General features: G+C 45.7%; 1 protein-coding gene across 2 annotated transcripts in view; it reads right to left on the reverse strand.

The window, feature by feature from the left end:
• Positions 1 to 18,659, reverse strand: part of LOC115088337 (vacuolar protein 8-like) — a 95,740-nt gene that overhangs the window by 75,711 nt on the left and 1,370 nt on the right. For both annotated transcript variants that reach the window (XM_029596501.1, XM_029596500.1), the window contains one exon: positions 9,141 to 9,260. In XM_029596501.1, the coding sequence (XP_029452361.1) occupies positions 9,141 to 9,153 (13 nt within the window). In that variant the 5' untranslated portion in view covers positions 9,154 to 9,260. The remainder of the gene's footprint in view (positions 1 to 9,140; positions 9,261 to 18,659) is intronic.

Here is an 18,659-nt window from a genome sequence, read left to right on the forward strand (position 1 = left end):
TGCATTTCGGTTGCATTGATAATTTTTTTTTTTTACATAAAATGCTACTCCTCCCCCTTTTCTGTCCTCTCTGTCCTTCCTTAACAAGTTATAGCCCTTTAAAATATATTTCCTTCCAGGAGCATGATGGATGTTAATGTGCTCTGAATTTTCTTAAACGAACTTAGCAATAGGAAGGGCAAACTTCATACTCCCCATGCAGTTCGCAGTCCCTCTGAAAATGAGGCCGGCAAAACAACATGCGTAACTGTGCAGAAGCAGAAGCTCCGTAGAAGTGGAGGGTATTTAAAATCTGCCCTTTTTTCATGAACAAAACAGTGTTAATGAACGAGATTCCCTGTGTATAAACAACAATGCCTAAGATGCTTAGGGGCCTATTTATCTACCCACAATCAGTGGTTATTTGCCACAGATTCCTTTAATTAACAGGGTTAAAGTAGAATTGCTTACCTCTAACAGGTATTCTCCGAGGACAGCAGGATGTCAGTCCTCACACATGGGTGATATCATCCAATGGAGCCCAGCACAGAAAACTTATGTCAAAGTTTCTAAAACTTTGAGCCTCAGTGAGCATGTTCATGTATGCAATATACCATGCGCCTACGCAGGGTCCCTTCAGTCTTATATTATACAATTAAGAGAGTAATGAAGTAAATATGAGAAAACCCACATAGTGGAAATCTAACTCTGCAGGGTGGCGGGCAGGTTTCGTGAGGATTGACATCCTGCTGTCCTTGGAGAACACCTTTTACAGGTAAGCAACTCTGTTTCTCCGAGGACAAGCAGGATGTCAATCCTCACACATGGGTGAATTCCTACTTACAGGTTGCCCCCCAACATAAAAGGGAACCAACAAAAACACCAAATAAGTGCCAATGGGCACAACAACAACTAGTTTTGCTGGTAACAAGAGGAGGGTAGCCTGGAAAGAAAATAGGCCATAGGTGGGAATAGATTTGAGTTCTACACTTCAAACTACTTTCAAAGGGCAAAGTGGCCAAACCTACTGTTGTGCTGGCCATCCCTATCCAGTCAGTAATATGATGTGAATGAGTGGATGGTACTCCATGTTGCAGCCCTGCAGATCTCCTACATGGGAACGGCTTGAAAGTGGGCCACCAATGATGCCATGGCTCAAACAGAATGAGTCTTGACATGGCCCCCAAGATGCAGACCCACCTGGGCATAGCAGAAGGAGATGTAGTCTGCTAACCAATCTGAGACCATCTACTTGGCAACGGCGATGCCCAACTTGTTCTAATTGAAAGAAACAAAAAGTAGGATGGACTTTCTATGGGCTTCTGTCTGTTCCAGATAGAAGGCTAAGGCTCTTTTGAAATCTACACTGTGCAAGGCTTGTTCACCTTGGTGTGAATGGGGCCTGGAAAAAATGATGGCAGGACAATGGATTAGGATGGAAATCAGACACCACCATAGGCAGGGATATGGGTGTGTACATAGGACCACTCTGTTGTGAAAAAACTTAGTGTAAGGTACATAAGGTACTAAGGCCTGGAGTTTCCTGACTCTGTATGCTGAAGTGACTGACACCAAAAGTATGACCTTCCAGGTCAGTTACTTCAGGTTACAGGAGTGCAGTGGCTCAAAGGGAACTTTCATCAGATGAGCCAACACCATGCTGGGGTCCCAAGACACAGTGGGCATCCTTAGGGGAGGCTTCAACTGAAGCAGGCCCCACATGAAACGTATGACTATAGCTTATACAGAGATGGGCTTATCATCTACATCTTGGTGATATGCACCAATCACACTTAGATGAACTCTAATGGAATTGGTCATCATACCAGTTTCTGAAAGGTGTAGAAGATAGTCAAGCAGTTTTTGTGGGGAGCAGGAGAAAGAATCTAGAGCCTTCAGTCTGTAGAACTTCCTAGAAGCCACCAGGACCCATCATCCGAGAGATTGAGTGGTTGCAATATCAACCTAACAAAGTCCAGGCTGTGAGAAACAGGACTTGGAGGTAAGGATGGTGCAACCTGCCTCGATTTTGGTAATGAGACGTGAAGTCTGCAGCCTGATCAGTTTCAGAATGGACATCTCATATAGGAATGGAAACCAAACCAAACCGAGGCTATCACTGGAGCTGGAGGATATGCAGGTAAACACAAAGGAATAAGATGCCTTGATCTCTGCTCTAATCATCTGCATTTTTAACGCTGATTTACAAGATAAACTTCCTGAGTTTACGTTGTTCTTGTATTGCTGACATACAATCACTGTTCACTGGATGAAACTACATCACTGTTTTCACTCATGATTGGAGTGTTTGAGCCCTTGAGGCAGCGGCTTTTGAGCTGCGAAACTCTGCCTGAGTCGGGCATTTTTATGAATACGTCTCTGCTTCAATAAAGTATTGAAAAAGATCAAGGCATCTATTCCTTTGTGTTTACCTGACGGCTACGATAGATCGCCTACCTCTTTGTTTGCTAGAGGATATGCATACAGAAGACTCACCCCAATGATGGGTGAAGGTGACTGAGGCTGGTTTGCTGCATGTCTTGTACAGGGAACAGAACTGAGGAACCTTCCTGTTCCAAGTCCCTGGAAGAAATCCACATCTAGGCTTCCTCAGAGGCAGAAGATTTGATTTGCAACCACTTGGTCCAGACACCATTCATAGCATCTGAATGTGAGAATCAGTCTGTCTGCTATTACATTCTCTGATCTGGCTACATACATGGCCCTGAGAACATCCCATGGGAGAGGGCCCATGACCAGATCTGGATCATTTTCTGACACAGAGGTATGATCCCATACCTCCCTGATTGTTGACATACCACATTGCTACTTGGTTGTTGTGCTATATCAAGATAATTTTGACGGATAGCCAATCTCTCAGAGCCTACAGTGCGTATCTGATTGCTCAGAGCGCCATGAAATTGATCTGGCAGAGATGTTCCTGGGAGGACCATAACCCCTAGATGCTGAATCCATCTACATGAACTCCCCAGCCCAGGGTGGATGCATCCAAGGTGAGGACAATTTGGGTGGGAGGGTTTTGGAAGGACATCCCCAGATTCAAAATTTCCTGCCACCAGGACAAAGAGGCCTGGAGGGACAGTGTGATCCTGAAGTTCCTGAGTGGCTTGTCATCACTACAACCTTAAGGTCCATTGGGCTTTTCTCATGTACAAATGTGCCAAGGGAGTGACATGTACTGTAGTGGCCATTTGGCCCAATAGTCTCAACATGTACTAATCTGATGCCTGCTGGCTCTGTTGAATTCCCTCTGCGATAGTCATTAGGTTATTGGCCCACAGCCAGGGAAGGAAGGCCTTGGCTTGAGCCATATCTAGCAGGGCTCCAATGAAGTCCATTTGTGAAGATGGGCTGAGATGGGCCTTGGGGTAGTTGGCAACAAATCCTAGTAACTACAGCACCCAGATGGTCGAGCGCATGGACTCCTTGGTCCCCGCCCAAGAGGTGCTCTTGAATAGCCAATGATTCAGATACGGGAAAGCATGGACTCCCAGTTTGCAAACGTGTGCTGCCTCCATGGCTAGGCATTTTGTGAAGATATGTGGGGATGACATGAACCCAAATGACATAATGCAGCACTGTAAGTGCTGGTTTCCCACCGTAAATCAGAGATACTTCCAGTGACTTGGGAAGATCGAGGTGAGTGTAGGCATTTCTTAGATTGAGGGAGCATAGCCCGTCCCCTGTTTGCAAGAATGGGATCAGGGTGCCCAGGGAAACATCTTGAACTTTTCTCTTTCGATGAACTTGTTCAAGGCCCTTAGGTCTAGGATGGGACGGAGTCCCCCTGTTTTCTTTGGTATCAGGAAACACTGGGAGTAAAATCCCCGCCCTCTTTGCCCTGATGGGATGGGCTTGATTGCCCTGGCAAGAGGGAGTAGAGCTCCATTACTAGTATCTCCTGATGTGCTGCTGGGCCCTAGAATGGGCTTGGGGGCCAAATTGGTGGGGCACTCAATAGGTTTAATTTGTACCCTTATGAACTATGGAAAGAATCCACTGATCTGAGGGCTACCATTTGCAAAAAAGCATAGCCTTCCCCTGACTGGCAGGTCCATAGCTCCGGGTATGGGAGACTTGGCTATGATCCCTGTGATCCAGTCAAAACCCCGTTCTAGAAATTGACTGAGGCACGGGCTGGGGCTTTGGGGCCTTGTCTGGGAGGGGCCTGGTGTTGTTGATGAGAGTAAGGGGATGGAAGATAGTACTTCTTCTGGTGGAAGAAGGACTTCCTGGGCCCAAACCTCGATGGCCTCCTGGCTGAGGAGGACAGGTCCTGAGTGCCAATGAAGAGCTGTTGGAGTGTCATGAGGTGGTCCCGGATTTGGGCCACCGCGTCCCTCACCTTATCTCTGAAGAGAGTCTCTCCTGTACATGGCACATCAGGGAGTTACCCTTGCACCTCCAGTCAGAGATCTAATGCCCAGAGTCATGTGAGTCTGTGGGTGCTGATTCCCACTGCAGTGACGCACAAAGCTGTTTCAAAAACATCGTAGGTCGAATGGACCCTTGTGAACCAGCAACTGGAGGGTGTCTTGCTGCTGCTGAAGCAGTTGCTCAGCAATCTCCTGCAGGATGTTGCACATGTACTGACTCATGTAGAGCTGGTATGCTGCTATGTGGACAATGAGCATAGCACCCTAGAACACCTTCCTCCAAGAGCATCCATCACCTTCTGATCCTTCCCAGGGGAATCCGAAGAGCAATTGTCCACCTTAATGGGAGGCACTGTGAGGGTTTGTTCTCACATCCTCATCAGTTACACCAAAAGATCTCGTGCACTGGGATTGTCATGATCTCCTTGGGAGGCTCCACATACTGGGAGCCTCCCAAGCACCATTTTGTGCTTGGTATCTTCATCAGTCTGTAACTGAAATGGGATGGCCTCTTACCAAAACCTGGACAAAACCTGCGAAGGAGAGGTCCTCCGATGGAGACTTCCTTTAGTTGTCTGGAGGAGATGATTCTGAGGAGAAACATTGGAGGAATTACCCCCCCTAAGAATCATAGATGTCCTCTTTTCTGCTGTCATTGACTAGTGATAGGGCCCTAGGTGCCTGACCTTGGCTGTCAGTGCAGGCACCGGTTTAACTGGCCATTTTGGCCTGGGTTCTGGTGACTTCCTTGGCACCAGGGAAGCTTCCTCTTTCGAGAAACCAGGGACTAGCACTGGACTGGATAGCGGTGGTGCTTGTGCCCCACAGGGCATTGATGCCACCCCAGAAAATGGCACTGGGGACAGTGTCAGTGACACACCGATGAGTGCATTCAGGGATTCCATCAGCAGCTTGAGGAACAACAGTGCCAGTTTTGGTACCATCGGTGCTGCGACACTGATGCCCTGCATCACCTTTTCCTCAGCCTACTGCACGCGCTTCTCCATTTACTCCTTGAAAATCACTGATGCCAAGACAGGTAGGGACCCAGGAGGCATGACCAGATCCTCTTCAGAAACGAGTATCAGAAATGATGAAGACCATGGCATACCCTGGTATCAATGGAGGATCGGCTCTCCTCGCCATGGGGTCGCTTTGGATGCATTACAGCAGAAGTTGGTGCATCTCCATGCCCAGAATAATGCATCAACAGGAACCGATGCTGATATTTCTTCGGCTTCCCTCGATGCTCAGATCAGTCCTTCCTCAGTGCCGAGGGTAACAAACCCGATCTCCTCGACCTGGAGAATTCAGACAGTAGTCTGTCTCTGGTATCCCTGGTAGCCGATGACCTCAACAGAAGCGATGGCCTCGCCAATGTTGATAGCTTGGTGTTCACTGGTGTGGCTCCAAAGTCCCTCAATGTCGATGGATTGGTCTTCTCTGGCCCAAAAAGGCACCCCCATCTTTTTGAGTCAGATCTTCCATCTTTTGGGGTCATTTTGGCACACGCTGCAATCCTGGACATCATATGATGCCCCAGGGCAGAGGACGCATCTATCATGGGAGTCCGTGATAGCCATAGTCCTTGTATACTCAGGCACTGCTTAAACCCTGAAGTGGACATGTCATTGTAAAACAAAAAGGATGCGAGATCGAAATCAATGGTGGCGGCTGTCAAACTGCTGTCCCAGTGTGATCAACGATGAAAATAAACTTGCTCGAAAACACTGGAAAACCTATCTAGGATGCTAACAGGAGAACGGGGGGGGGGGGGGGGGGGGGAATCCCGCATCGAATGCATGAGGAAAAATGCAAAAAACAATGATGGAAAAAGACTTAAAAAGCTAAAAACATGTGAGGCTCACCTGATGCAAGGGTCCATGGAAAAGAAGAGACGACTGAGGGTATCCCGTGTGGACATGTGGTATACTGCATGTGTGGGCATGCTCACTGGGGCTCAGTCAAAGTTCTAGAAACCTTGACATAGGTTTTCCTTGCTGGGATCCATCGGATGAGGACTGCCATCCTGCTTTTCCTTGAAGAATCACTTTTCCCTGTGCACAGTGTGGTCAATTTTCACACAACCCTTTTTACTGGGGGTAAGTATCTTTAGAAAATGGCCTACTGAAAACCATCTTTTCACAGCAAAGAAAAATTTAAAAAAAGTGCATTTATAGTGAAATGCAATAGCCATAATCCTTGTATAGGAACATTTCCTTTCACTGTTGTTCAGCTGTATTGCTGCAGACACTGCTCTTTGTATCCACCTGCACAATTAATGCATGAAAGAACACAATGCCTGAATGAAATATAATCGGAAGGAGTACCTTTCCTTGCTTTTCTCATTTTCTGATTTTTGCCCTCCCCTCATGCCTAGTAAACTGAGTGGTCTCTTTTGCCCTGGGTTCCTCCCCCCCCCCCCCAAATAGTAATGCCCAAGTGGCCAAGAACCCCATACCAGCCCCAGAGCTGAAGGCAGGGTCGCTGTCTGCTATACACATTCTCAGTTCCTTTCATTGGCCACTAGAGACTGCCACACTAACAGCAGCTGTCTCCCCATACTTCCTTTCCTGAGCATGCCATCTCAGCAGCTCACTCATGTGCAACTGGCCCCATCAGGCAGGGGATCTGAACTCAGATGCCCTGCTAATGGTGCCATCCCACTGTCAATTGATGTGCCTCTGTCCTGGGCCCTCTTCTCTTCTATCTGTATACTAATTCCCCTGGCGCTCTTGATCTCCTCCTCTGGCTTTCAATACCATCCTTATGCTGACGATTCCCAGATTTACCTCTCTACTCCAGACATTTCATCAGGAATCCAGTCCCAAATCTCAGCTTGCACGTTTGACATTGCTACCTGGATGTTTCACTGCCCACCTTGAACTCAACATAGCCAACACCGAGCTTCTTATTTTCCCCCTAAAACTCATTTCCCCTCTTCCCACTTTCTCTATTTCTATGGATAGCACTGCCATCCTCCTAATGCCCTCGGCCTATATCCTTGGCAGTCACCCTTGACTCCTCTCTCTCCTTCTCTACACATATTTAAAACATTGCTAAAATGTGCCGTTTCTTTCTAACACCACCAAAATCTGTCCCTTCCTTTCTGAACACACTACCAAAATTCTTATCCACTCTCTCATCAATTCCCGCTTAGACTACTGCAGCCTGCTCCTCGCAGCTCTCCCAGTGAACCACTGCAATCTACTGAAAATTAAACTGCATGGCTTATTTTTTTACAGAACTTGCTACATTCATATAACCCCCTTTTTTCAAGTCACTATCCATTTCCACATAGAGTTCAAACTACTTTTACTTACCTACAAGGGCTTTCACTCTGCAGCTCCTCACTACCTCACCTCTCTTATCTCTCCCTACAACCCTCCATCTTGAATTCTGTTCATGAGGTAAGTCATCCTTATCTATGCCCTTCTCCACTGTCAACTCCATGCTTTCTGCACCAAATGCTTGGGATAGTCCTCCTGAGTTGGTGCATTATGCTCCCTCTCTTGCCTTATTCAAATTCAGTCCTCAATGCCACCTTTTTGAGGCTGCTTTTAAATTTTAACCCCTGATTATACTACTCAAGGCTTTATTGATTTTAGTAATTTTCTTAATAAAGTCTTTTTTTGCCTTGTATATTTATCTTAATTAGATTGTAAGCTCTACCAAGCAGCCACTGTCTTATGTGTTTTTGTATAGTGTTGCATAAGCTGAGTAGTGTTACAGAAGTGATTAGTGGTAGTGGTAGTGTTAGTAGTAGTAGTAGTAGTAGTAGTAGTAGTAGTGGTGGTAGTAGTAGTAGAAGCAGATCCCCCCATACAGCAGAGTACTGTGGCCTGATCAGGGCCTATAGATAATTTCCTTTTTTGCAGCCTCTCTTATCGGCTGCCATTGTAAAGATTTCAGAGAGCACACCTAAGGAATCTGTGCCATTCTAAAACAGTTTGTGTTTTCATGGTGCTTTTTTTTGCAAGTTGTAAGCAGGCACTGAAAGGATTCCAAGGCATAAAGAGGTGAGCTCACACAAGTGGAGTAGACAACATTTTTTAATTTATTAGAAAAGGATAAATCTATTAAAAACTGTCAGCCTTCATCCAAATTCACAGGCAGATGAGAGAGCCTCGTCCCCATGCCCTGTACCCCCAAATGCTACCTTCCATATGTGCCCTCCATCTCTAGGTGCCTTTTGAGAATTTTGACCCTATACCTACGCGAGGCAAGCCTAGGGTGAAAGGTAAATATGTGAAATGCAGTCCCGGATTTAGGCGTAGGCAACGTGGGCAACTACCTCTGGCACCAAATTCTTATAGGCACCGGAGCGTCGCCGCTGCCGCCGCGCCTAAATCTGAGCTCGCTGTCACGGTGCCACTTCACTCTCCTCTATATCGGCACCAGCTCCAGATTGAAGCAACAACTCAGGATGAAGAAAAATTAAGGGCAGGGGCCCTTCAGCAGCCCTGGAGGGCTGACAGATTCTGTGCCCCCCCCCCCCCCATCCCTTGTACAGGTTTCCCTGGTAACAGGGGGGAGGGGGCGGGGCGCCACGAGGGCTGCGGAAGGCCCTGGCTCTGATTCTGTGACCTGGAGCCTGTGCCACGACTGGGAGATGAGGGGGAGGAGTCAGCCCTGATAGAAGGATTTTTGGCAGGAGGGAATGTTGCCCCCCCCCCTCCTCCTTCTCCCGTTGCCTATGGGCGCACACCGCCTTCATCCAAGCCCCTGCTGAAATGGATAATAAAAAGCGCAATTCATACTTACAGCGCTGGCTCATGTGTAAATAGTAGAGGGCGGCAGACTGCTGTAAATCGGGGTTTTCTGAGAATGCCAGCGTCCTGAGGGACTCCAGGGATTCTTTGCTGAGTGGCGATGTCTCAAAACCTGCATTGTTCACAAAGACAGGGGCTTCAGATTTCGTGAAAAACATGAACATTCAATGGATACATTTTTTAATTATGCACTGGCTTATTTGGGGCAGGAAAACTTTCAGAAGCGATTTACCCAAGTCAAAGGACTTTTTGAAAATTGCTGACTCTGCATGTGGCTAAAAGTCTCTGTATAGTTGCGCAATGGCCATGTTTGTACCCATAATTTGCAAAAGGTGTTCTGGGAAGGAGGGCTGGAGGTGAGGTTAGGTCAGGGGAGGCAACAAAGAGTGTCATTTTGTATTTTGTATTGCATTATTTTATCAGCAGAAAAAAGTAGAGATAAATCACTGTGAGTACTTTTTTTTCTAGGCAGTTTCCAAATGGAAAACTTGCTTTCACCTTCTCTTCAGCCCGTGGGTAACAGTATCTGTGGACTTTGCATCAATGTGGTTACTTATGAAAATTACCCCGATTATGAACAAATAATTGTAATTGTTTTTTGTTTTTTTTTCCTTTTTTTAATTGTTAATCATACCTAGATGTTTTGTTTTACCTCAGAGCCAAATCAGAAATAATAGCTGAAAGTTTCTCTCTCAAACACTCAAAAAAGTCTATAGAGGTAGCACTGCCAGCTCCCTGGGGGAGGCCATCCCAGCAATCCAGAGAGAGCCCTGGTGCACAGCCCCCAACCAAGCTCATTGCCGAAGTTAAAGGTGCCCCGGCTGGTCATGAGGAGGGGGATCCCCTTCAAGTGACACAGCTGGTGGGGTCCTCTCCCATGACTTGGCCAGTCAGGAGAAACCCCCCCCCCCCCCCTTCTCTCTCTAATGGCACAAAACTGTCTGAAGAGGGGGCCCTCGGATGATGTGGCTTCCTTTAAAGATGGAGCCATGCAGAAGTGGCCACAGAGGAACTTCCTTCTGCTGTGATAACAATGGTAGCAGCACGATGCCCCGTCCTCGTCTGGTGCCCTGGGTAGCTACCCAACTCGCTCACCCTTTTCGGTGGCCCTGACCCCAGCTGAGGACTGTTACTACAATTAATGAGATTAAGCGAATAGGGAGGGGATGTAAACAGGGAGAACATCCCCGAGTTGTTCTGCATGAAGGCTCAAGGCTCTATAGCCCAATTTAAAATTATGGTGATTATATGATGAATATTTATATCATTAAGAAGCCATATCATCAGGATGACATTTGGCCTGGACAAATATATTAAGGCAAATTTCCTTAAAGAAAAATTAAGCAAATCTGAAATACAAATGAACTGGAGCAGGAAGGTGAATATAAATATCTAGAAGTACAGGAAGGTGGAGAAATTTGGCATAGAGTACTGAGAGAAAAGAATTACTAAAGAGTAGGGATGTGCATTCGTTTGTGACAAAACAGAGACAATATTTCGTCGCGTTTCAGGGGAGGGGGGGATGAAACGATAAGAAAACCCACGAAATTTCGTTTGGTTTTCTTATTGTTTTGGGGAGGGGAGAAAGGGCACATTAAAAAAAACAAAACCTCCAAACCACCCCAAACCCACTCCAACCCTTCAAATTTCATTAATTGCAACCCCCCCACCCTCCTGATCCCCAAGACTTGCCCAAACACCCCCCCCCCAAGACTTACCGAAAGTCCCTGGTGGTCCAGCAGGGTCCCGGGAGCGATCTCCCCCTCTCGGGCCGTCGGCTGCCACTAATCAAAAAGGCGCCTATGGCCCTTTGCCCTTACTGTGTGACAGGGGCTATCGGTATCATTGGTTGTGCCCTATCACATGGTAGGAGCACCATTTTTTAAGATGGCGCCGGCCGTCCATTGCTCCTACCATGTGACAGAGGCTGGCCAATGATACCGATAGCCCCTGTCACATGGTAAGGGCAAAGGGCCATTGGTGCCATTTTTATTAGTGGCAGCCGACGGCCCGAGAGGGGGAGATCGCTCCCGGGACCCCGCTGGACAACCAGGGACTTTCGGTAAGTCTTGGGGGGGGGGGGGAATGGGCAAGTCTTGGGGAGTCGGGAGGGTGGGGGGGGTTGCAATTAATTAATTATTTATTTTATTTTTTTACTTTTATATACCGGTGTTCGATTTTACATATCACATCGGTTTACATTTAAACAAAATTTGCAGGAACTTATGCGTTACCTTTGTCAAATACATTAAACCTGAAGGGTTGGGGCGGGTTTCAGGCATCGTTTTGGGGGGGGGGGGACAGACGAAAAAATCAGCCTGAACCGTGGGAAATCAAAATTTCCTGCGGCAGGCAGATAACGAAGGTCGAACCAAAAGATTGGGCCAAATCACATCTCTAGTAAAGAGTACTATAGGAAAATGAAACTGATATTGAAAAGTGCCTTAACAGCATGGAATAAGACACAAGCTATTAATCAGCTAATTCCTGCACTATCATACAGCTTTGGAATAGCAGATTGGCCCCATAAATTTATTTGTATCATAAATGTCAGTATAGAAAGTTAAATAAATATCTTGAATGTAAAAACAAGAAAGCTCCTCTGTGCTTATCAGGTAATCTATAAGAATCAGTATATGCTGAGATTTTATATCCCTAGAGTTGAAGGCGGAGTGGGTCCTATTGAAACTGATTACAAATTTAGAGCTACCATAATATGCCTTCGGGCATGTTTAATAGAGATGTGAATCGGAACCGGAATCGGTTCGGATTCCGGTTCCAATTCATATCATGGTTTTTTTTCGTCCGGCCCAATCGCAGTTTTGTTTATCAGCTGCGCCGAGCCCATAAACAAAAAACCCACCCTGACCCTTTAAAACTAATCCCTTAGCTTCCCCCACCCTCCCGACCCCCCCAAAAAACATTTTACAGGTACCTGTGGTCCAGTGGGGGTCCCGGGAGCGATCTCCCACTCTCGGGCCGTCGGCTGCCACTAATAAAAATGGCGCGGGCCATCCAGTGCTCCTACCATGTGACAGGGGCCGGCCAATGGCACGGATACCCTGTCACATGGTAAGGGCAAAGGCCATCGGCGCCATGTTTATTAGTGGCAGCCGACGGCCCGAGAGCGGGAGATCACTCCTGGGACCCCCCACTGGACCACCAGGTACCTGTAAAATGTTTTTGGGGGGTTGGGAGGGTGGGGGAAGCTAAGGGATTAGTTTTAAAGGGTCAGGGTGGGTTTAGGGGTTATTTTTGTGTGCCATTTTTCCTGCCCTCCCCCAAAACGATGAGAACCCCCACGAGCAATATCGTGGGGTTTTCCTATCGTTTTGGGGGAGCCCCCGATTTCTGACGATTTTGAAAATATCGTACGATATTCACATCCTTAATGTTTAATGGCATTAGTGGATCCAATACGCAAATGGTGCTGAAGTATGAAAGCAAGCAAGCAGCCTCATCAATCTCAGTCCTTAAACTTGCACAATTGTTCTGGTGAATTAAGAGAATGACTAAAATCCACTAGTAAATGAAGGAAAAGAAGCTACAGAATTAGCAAAACAAGAGAAAGAAAATCTTTTTAAAGAATTGCACCTGCAAACAAGGCAGAAGAACAAATACAGTGGAAAGTACAGAGAACTATTCCAGAACCCCAAGTAGATCAAGATTAGACACAGCAGTGAGAGGTGAAGTCAAACCTATAGATGACAGATTGATAATTGCAGTACAGGATAGTAGACTATGGACAAGATGGTTCACAGCCAGCATAGAAAAAAGTAAAACAGACAAATGCATATTCTGTGGAACAGAACTGGATGTGATGTGCTTATGTCAGAAGGCCTGTATACAGAAAGGCACAACAAGGTGGCACAGCTTATTCATTGGAAACTATGTAAACATTACAACACTGATGTACCAGAAAAGCACTGGGAGTTCAAACCTAACAGAAGAGAATAAGGAAGTTGTGATCACCTGGGACAATCCTGTCCCAATTGACAGGAAGATTGATGCTAGAAAACCAGATATTGTGGTGAAGGAGAAAAACACAAGGACGGCACTGTTGACAGAGATGTCACTACCCAGTGGCAATTCTGTAGATCGTATGGAGAAAGCAAAGATCTTTAAGCACCAACAGATGCAATGGGAGACCATGAAAATATGATGGAAAGATACAGAAATAGTCCCAATTATATTGGGTGCCACTGGCCTGATTAAGAAGAATTTCCAAGCGCACCTTGCTATGGAGTGGAGGAATAGCCTAGAGGTTAGAACAGTGGGCTGTGAACCAGGGAAGCCAGGATTCAAATCCTATTGCCACTCCTTGTGACCTTGAGCAAATTGCTTCACCCTCCATTGCCTCAGGCACAAACTTTCTAGGTGATGCATTAAGACACATTTGTGCTCTAATTTGCATTAAACAGCATATATTATGTGATATATGCAATAATTTGCATGACCCTGCCCAGGTTCCCTCCCCTATTACAATAACTTGCTTTGCAGGCAATTTGCATGCATGAATAATGCAATGGAAGTCAGTTTTTACCAACTAGTTTTTCTCACTACAATGGGCAGATTCTGATAGCATGTATTAAAATCTGCGCTTTTTATTTTAAATGTTTTATTTTATTTTATATGTATATGTACGGTGCATTGATTGTGTGTTCTGTGTATTGAACTTTATACATATTATTTTGTAACTCACGTGTGGTGTGCAAAAAATGCTTGTTAAATGATTAAATAAATAGGCAATTTGATATTAATAATTTTTCGCGATTGACTGAGAAAGTGGTCAGCCACGATAAAACAACACCACCTCCTGGGAAATTGGTAAATGTAATATGGGAGCCCTGGGATCCTAACGTGGGTCCCGAGGCTCCTGCATTACATTTAAAGGGCCATGCAAACTCTTAAAAAAATTACTGTGGCCAAAATAAAAAGTTGAACGGGGAGGGGGGGGGTCAGGACCGACACCTCAAAGTAAAAAAAAAAAAAAAGATGATCCTTGACACACAGTGATGGCCCGCTCCCACCCCCCAACAACGTCCTTTCCAAATAAATAGGGCCTCCTCACCACCACCCCCAGAGGTGTTAAGTTAAATCATTGGGGTTCAGTGGACTCTCCCCCCGACATCTTTACACCCCTCCTGCATCCCTCAAACCTTTAAAATAACAAGAAACTCCAGCGATGGGGCCCAGAGTGCTCCCTTGCACCCAGCCTGGTCAGTGCCATTTTTCAAAACAGCGCCAACCTGACCTTGCCCCTGTAATGTGACTGGGGGCAGGGTCTGGGAATCGGACCTAGGCCACGTCCCATCCTTGGACCTTGCTTCTATCAGGTGATGGAGCAAGGTCAGGTTGGCGCTATTTTGAAAAAGTGTGTCGACCAAGCCGGGTGCAAGGGGGCACCCCGTCCCTCATCCCAGGAGTTTCTCATCATTTTAAAGGTTCGGGGGGTGTGGGGGAGGGTCCCCCTGAACCCCATTGATTTAACTTAATACTTTTGAAGAGGAGGTGGGACAGCCCAGGGGGTCACACTACAAGTTTACTTTATTATTGGGATAGGGGTCCCCCTGAACCCCAGGGATTTAACTTAATACCTTTGTGGGGGGGGGCTCTATTTATTTGGAGAGGGTAGAGGGGTGGGGCCGTCGCCATGCATCAAGGTTCACTTTTTTTTTTTACTTTGAGATGTTGGGCTGCTTCCGGCGGTAGCCCAGGTTGAGCCAGGGGTCAGCCCTGGCCCCTGATTAACTTTTACTTTTTGCCAGTTTCAGCGGCCGACCCTTTAAGGCAATGGCAGTTCCTTGCGGTTGGGGGCCACCATCACACCTAAGGGCCCACAAGCTGTGTTGTTTTGTCCTATAGTGTTTGGCAGTGAGACGAAACAACGCGCCATGGTGCCGTGATGTTTTTTTCAGGGAAGGGGCCCCACTATCGCATCGACACCCTCCTGTGATATTGGGGCCCCCTTCCATGAAAAAACATCACGGCTTAGTGTTTCTAGGTGATAGATTGTAAGCCCTCTGGGGACGGAGAAATACCTACAGTACCTGAATGTAATTTGCTTTGAAGGACCTATAAAAGTGGAATATAAACAAATAAATTTCATAAAGCCGCAGTGGGCCATTTACCGCACGGTAAATGGTCTCTGGAGAGGTATTTGATATACCCCATGTTATTTTGGCTCTGGCTCCATATGTATTTAAATGAGCTGATTAGCATGCACATACATGCTAAATGGCTCATTAATATTCAATAGTATGCAAATCGGTTAGTGCAGCTTGCGAAAAAAAATTGCGAGTAGTGTTATTTGATTTGAAGTTAATGACAAAATCATTTTAGTTTATTTGTTTATTTAACAAATCTTATATCCCACAATTCAAAACTATTCCTTGCAGATTGTAGCTAATCTAATTCAGGAGCTCTGGGCCCAGCGGCGGCCAGTTTTCAAAATGACAACAGCTGGCCAGGCCCGGCCTTTATTCCAATTATGTGATAGGAATGGCCGAAGCCATTTTGAAAAATGGCTATCACTAGGCCAAGAGCCTAGGGGGCGCTCCAGGCCCACAGTGGACCACCAGGAAAGGAACTGTGACTAAAGATAAAGGTTAATTGTTTTGAACACTGCCAGCTTATAATGTGTCACAATTTAAAGAGCCAAGTAAATATTGCAAATGAAAAAATCTATCAAAAAAACAAACACGTGTTGCAAAAACAAATTAACAAAATTTCACAAAAATAAATTAACTTAGAGTAGGACCATCATACCACCCTTTGGATTTAAAACACAATTGATGTTCAAAGGAGACCAACATGAGAGGTCTAGAACGGGTAGATGTGAATCGGTTATTTACTCTTTCGGATAGTAGAAAGACTAGGGGGCACTCCATGAAGTTAGCATGGAGCACATTTAAAACTAATCGGAGAAAGTTCTTTTTTACTCAACGCACAATTAAACTCTGGAATTTGTTGCCAGCAAATGTGGTTAGTGCAGTTAGTATAGCTGTGTTTAAAAAAGGATTGGATAAGTTCTTGGAGGAGAAGTCCATTACCTGCTATTAAGTTCACTTAGAGAATAGCCACTGCCATTAGCAATGGTTACATGGAATGGACTTAGTTTTTGGGTACTTGCCAGGTTCTTATGGCCTGGATTGGCCACTGTTGGAAACAGGATGCTGGGCTTGATAGACCCTTGGTCTGACCCAGTATGGCATTTTCTTATGTTCTTATGGGTCTTGTATAATCATCGGGCCAAATATAACCAGTTCAAAAGATAATTTTTAATGATTTTTCCAATATAGTGATGCCTCTACAAAAATATACAAATATTTACTTCCCCTTTAATGTACCTGATCCCACCAATGTGTGGCAGTGTGTTCTTTTTGCTGGAAGGTGTCATCTAAAGCTCACTGTCTATTCTAGACAGTCGCATTTTCAGTCAAACCTAGGAATCTACATTTCCACTGTTCCCATAGGTCTTGCTCCTCCTACTAGTTTATCAGATTGGCATAGCCCTGTGAGGAGAAGTATTACAGGGCAAAAGAATGTGGGATCCAAAAATTGTCAGAAGTCCAGTGTATAAAGGAAAATTGGGCCAAACTAACCATCTATCTTTAATAATATTTATGATTCATATGATACCATTAGTGTACAAACTGCTCTATAACATCTTTCTTTCTTTGAGTCAAGATTAAGTGACTTGTTCAAGGTCACAATGTCTTCTATGCTGTGAAATTTGCAGTACAATAAATTAATCACAGGAGTAAATTTCTATGGAAAAGTGTCAATATAAGAACTGCCATACTGGGTCAGGCCAAGGGTCCATCAAGCCCAGTATCCTGTTTCCAACAGTAGCCAATCCAGGTCACAAGTACCTGGCAGGATTTCAAATAGTAGATAGAGTCCATACTGCTTATGCCAAGCGATAAGCAGTGACTTTCCCAAAGTCTACCTGGCTAATAACTGTTTATGGACTTTTCCTCCAGGAATTTGTCCAAACCTTTTTTAAACCCAGCTATGCTGCCATTACCTCTGGCAATGAATTCCAGAGCTTACCGGTGCATTGAGTGAAAAAGTATTTTCTCTGATTTTTTTTTTTTTTTTTAAATATGCTACTAAGTAACTTCAGGCAGTGTCCCTTAGTCTTTTTATTGTTTCAAAGAATAAACAACTGATTTGCATTTACCTATTCCACTCCACTCATGATTTTATAGAGCTCTATCACATTGCACCTCAGCCATCTCATCTCCAAGCTGAAGAACCCCTAACCTCTTTAGTCTTTCTTCCTAAAGGAGCCATTCTATCCCCTTTATCATTTTGGTTAAACTTTTTTGTACCTTTTCTAGTTCCACTATGTCTTTTTTGAGATGCGGCAACCAAACTTTCACAGAGAACTCGAACAGGCAAAAGCAATATCATGAGCTCAACCTAGCTCATCAGTTAGTCCTTGGTTGGACACATGTTTTGGACGTGCTAGGCTAACCCCAATGCAAAAAGGGGATTAGCCCGTCCAAAATGCGCATAACTAATAGTGCTCATCACATGCAAATGCCATGTACATGAGGCTATTAGCTTCCCCCCCCCGATGCAAAAAAACCCCAAAAAACCTGTGAGCCCGACGTGCATGTTTTAACATGCAAGAATTAACGCCAACCCTGAGCTAGTGTTAAGTCTTCCCGAACATCAAGGGCTCCTGAAAAAAACAAAATGTATCTGTGACTCCTCCTACACAGGAGGCTGCCATGAGCTCATCATGGTGCTTCCACTTCTCTCCCTAACACAGCTTCATTATCACCGCTGCCCACTCCCAGGGCCAAACTAGAGGCCAGGGACACACCCTGCTGCTTCCCTGTCAGGTGGGCAGGAGAAAGATTGCATCGGTCCGATATCATTCTCCAGGATCTCCTGGGGAAATGAACCACCTACAGGAGAAGGTAAGCCAGATGCCTCCCTGGATCACTGGGTGGCGGGAGCGATCAAGGTCGCCTAATCACATGGAGGCGAGATTTATTCTTACCCAGCATGAGTTGGAGTGTGTTGGGAGGTGTTGTGTGCTGGCAGCCCTGGTTGTTCCCCACTGTCCCAATCAGCTATCAAAGGGGCAAGAGGGGCCACTGAGAGGAAGCAGGCGTGCAGGCACAGCTCCCTGGGCACCATATGCTTTTTAACGCAGCGGCTTTTTAAAATATAGCATCGTGTGCCCAGGAGAGGTGGATGTGTGCGCATGTTGAAAAAGCGGGCGCTCACTTTGAATGCACGTTGTTTGCGCATGTCTTATTACATCGGCCTGCAAATCCAGTAGCACCAGGAAGCGACATAGAATCAATATTCTATGAAAGCTACTATGACTATTTTATTTGCACCATCAGAAAAATGTTCCACTGGCTGAATATCTGGAGCTTTTCAGCCAATTATGCAGCTCAGGAATTTTTCAGAGCAGAAGTAAAAGTGCATGGTGAAAATGCAAATCAGGAAATACTGTGCAGGGCCTGATTCCTCAAGGACATTTCCC

This window comes from Rhinatrema bivittatum, chromosome 3 (genome assembly GCF_901001135.1).
Source record: "Rhinatrema bivittatum chromosome 3, aRhiBiv1.1, whole genome shotgun sequence".
Classification (NCBI taxonomy): Eukaryota; Metazoa; Chordata; class Amphibia; order Gymnophiona; family Rhinatrematidae; genus Rhinatrema; species Rhinatrema bivittatum.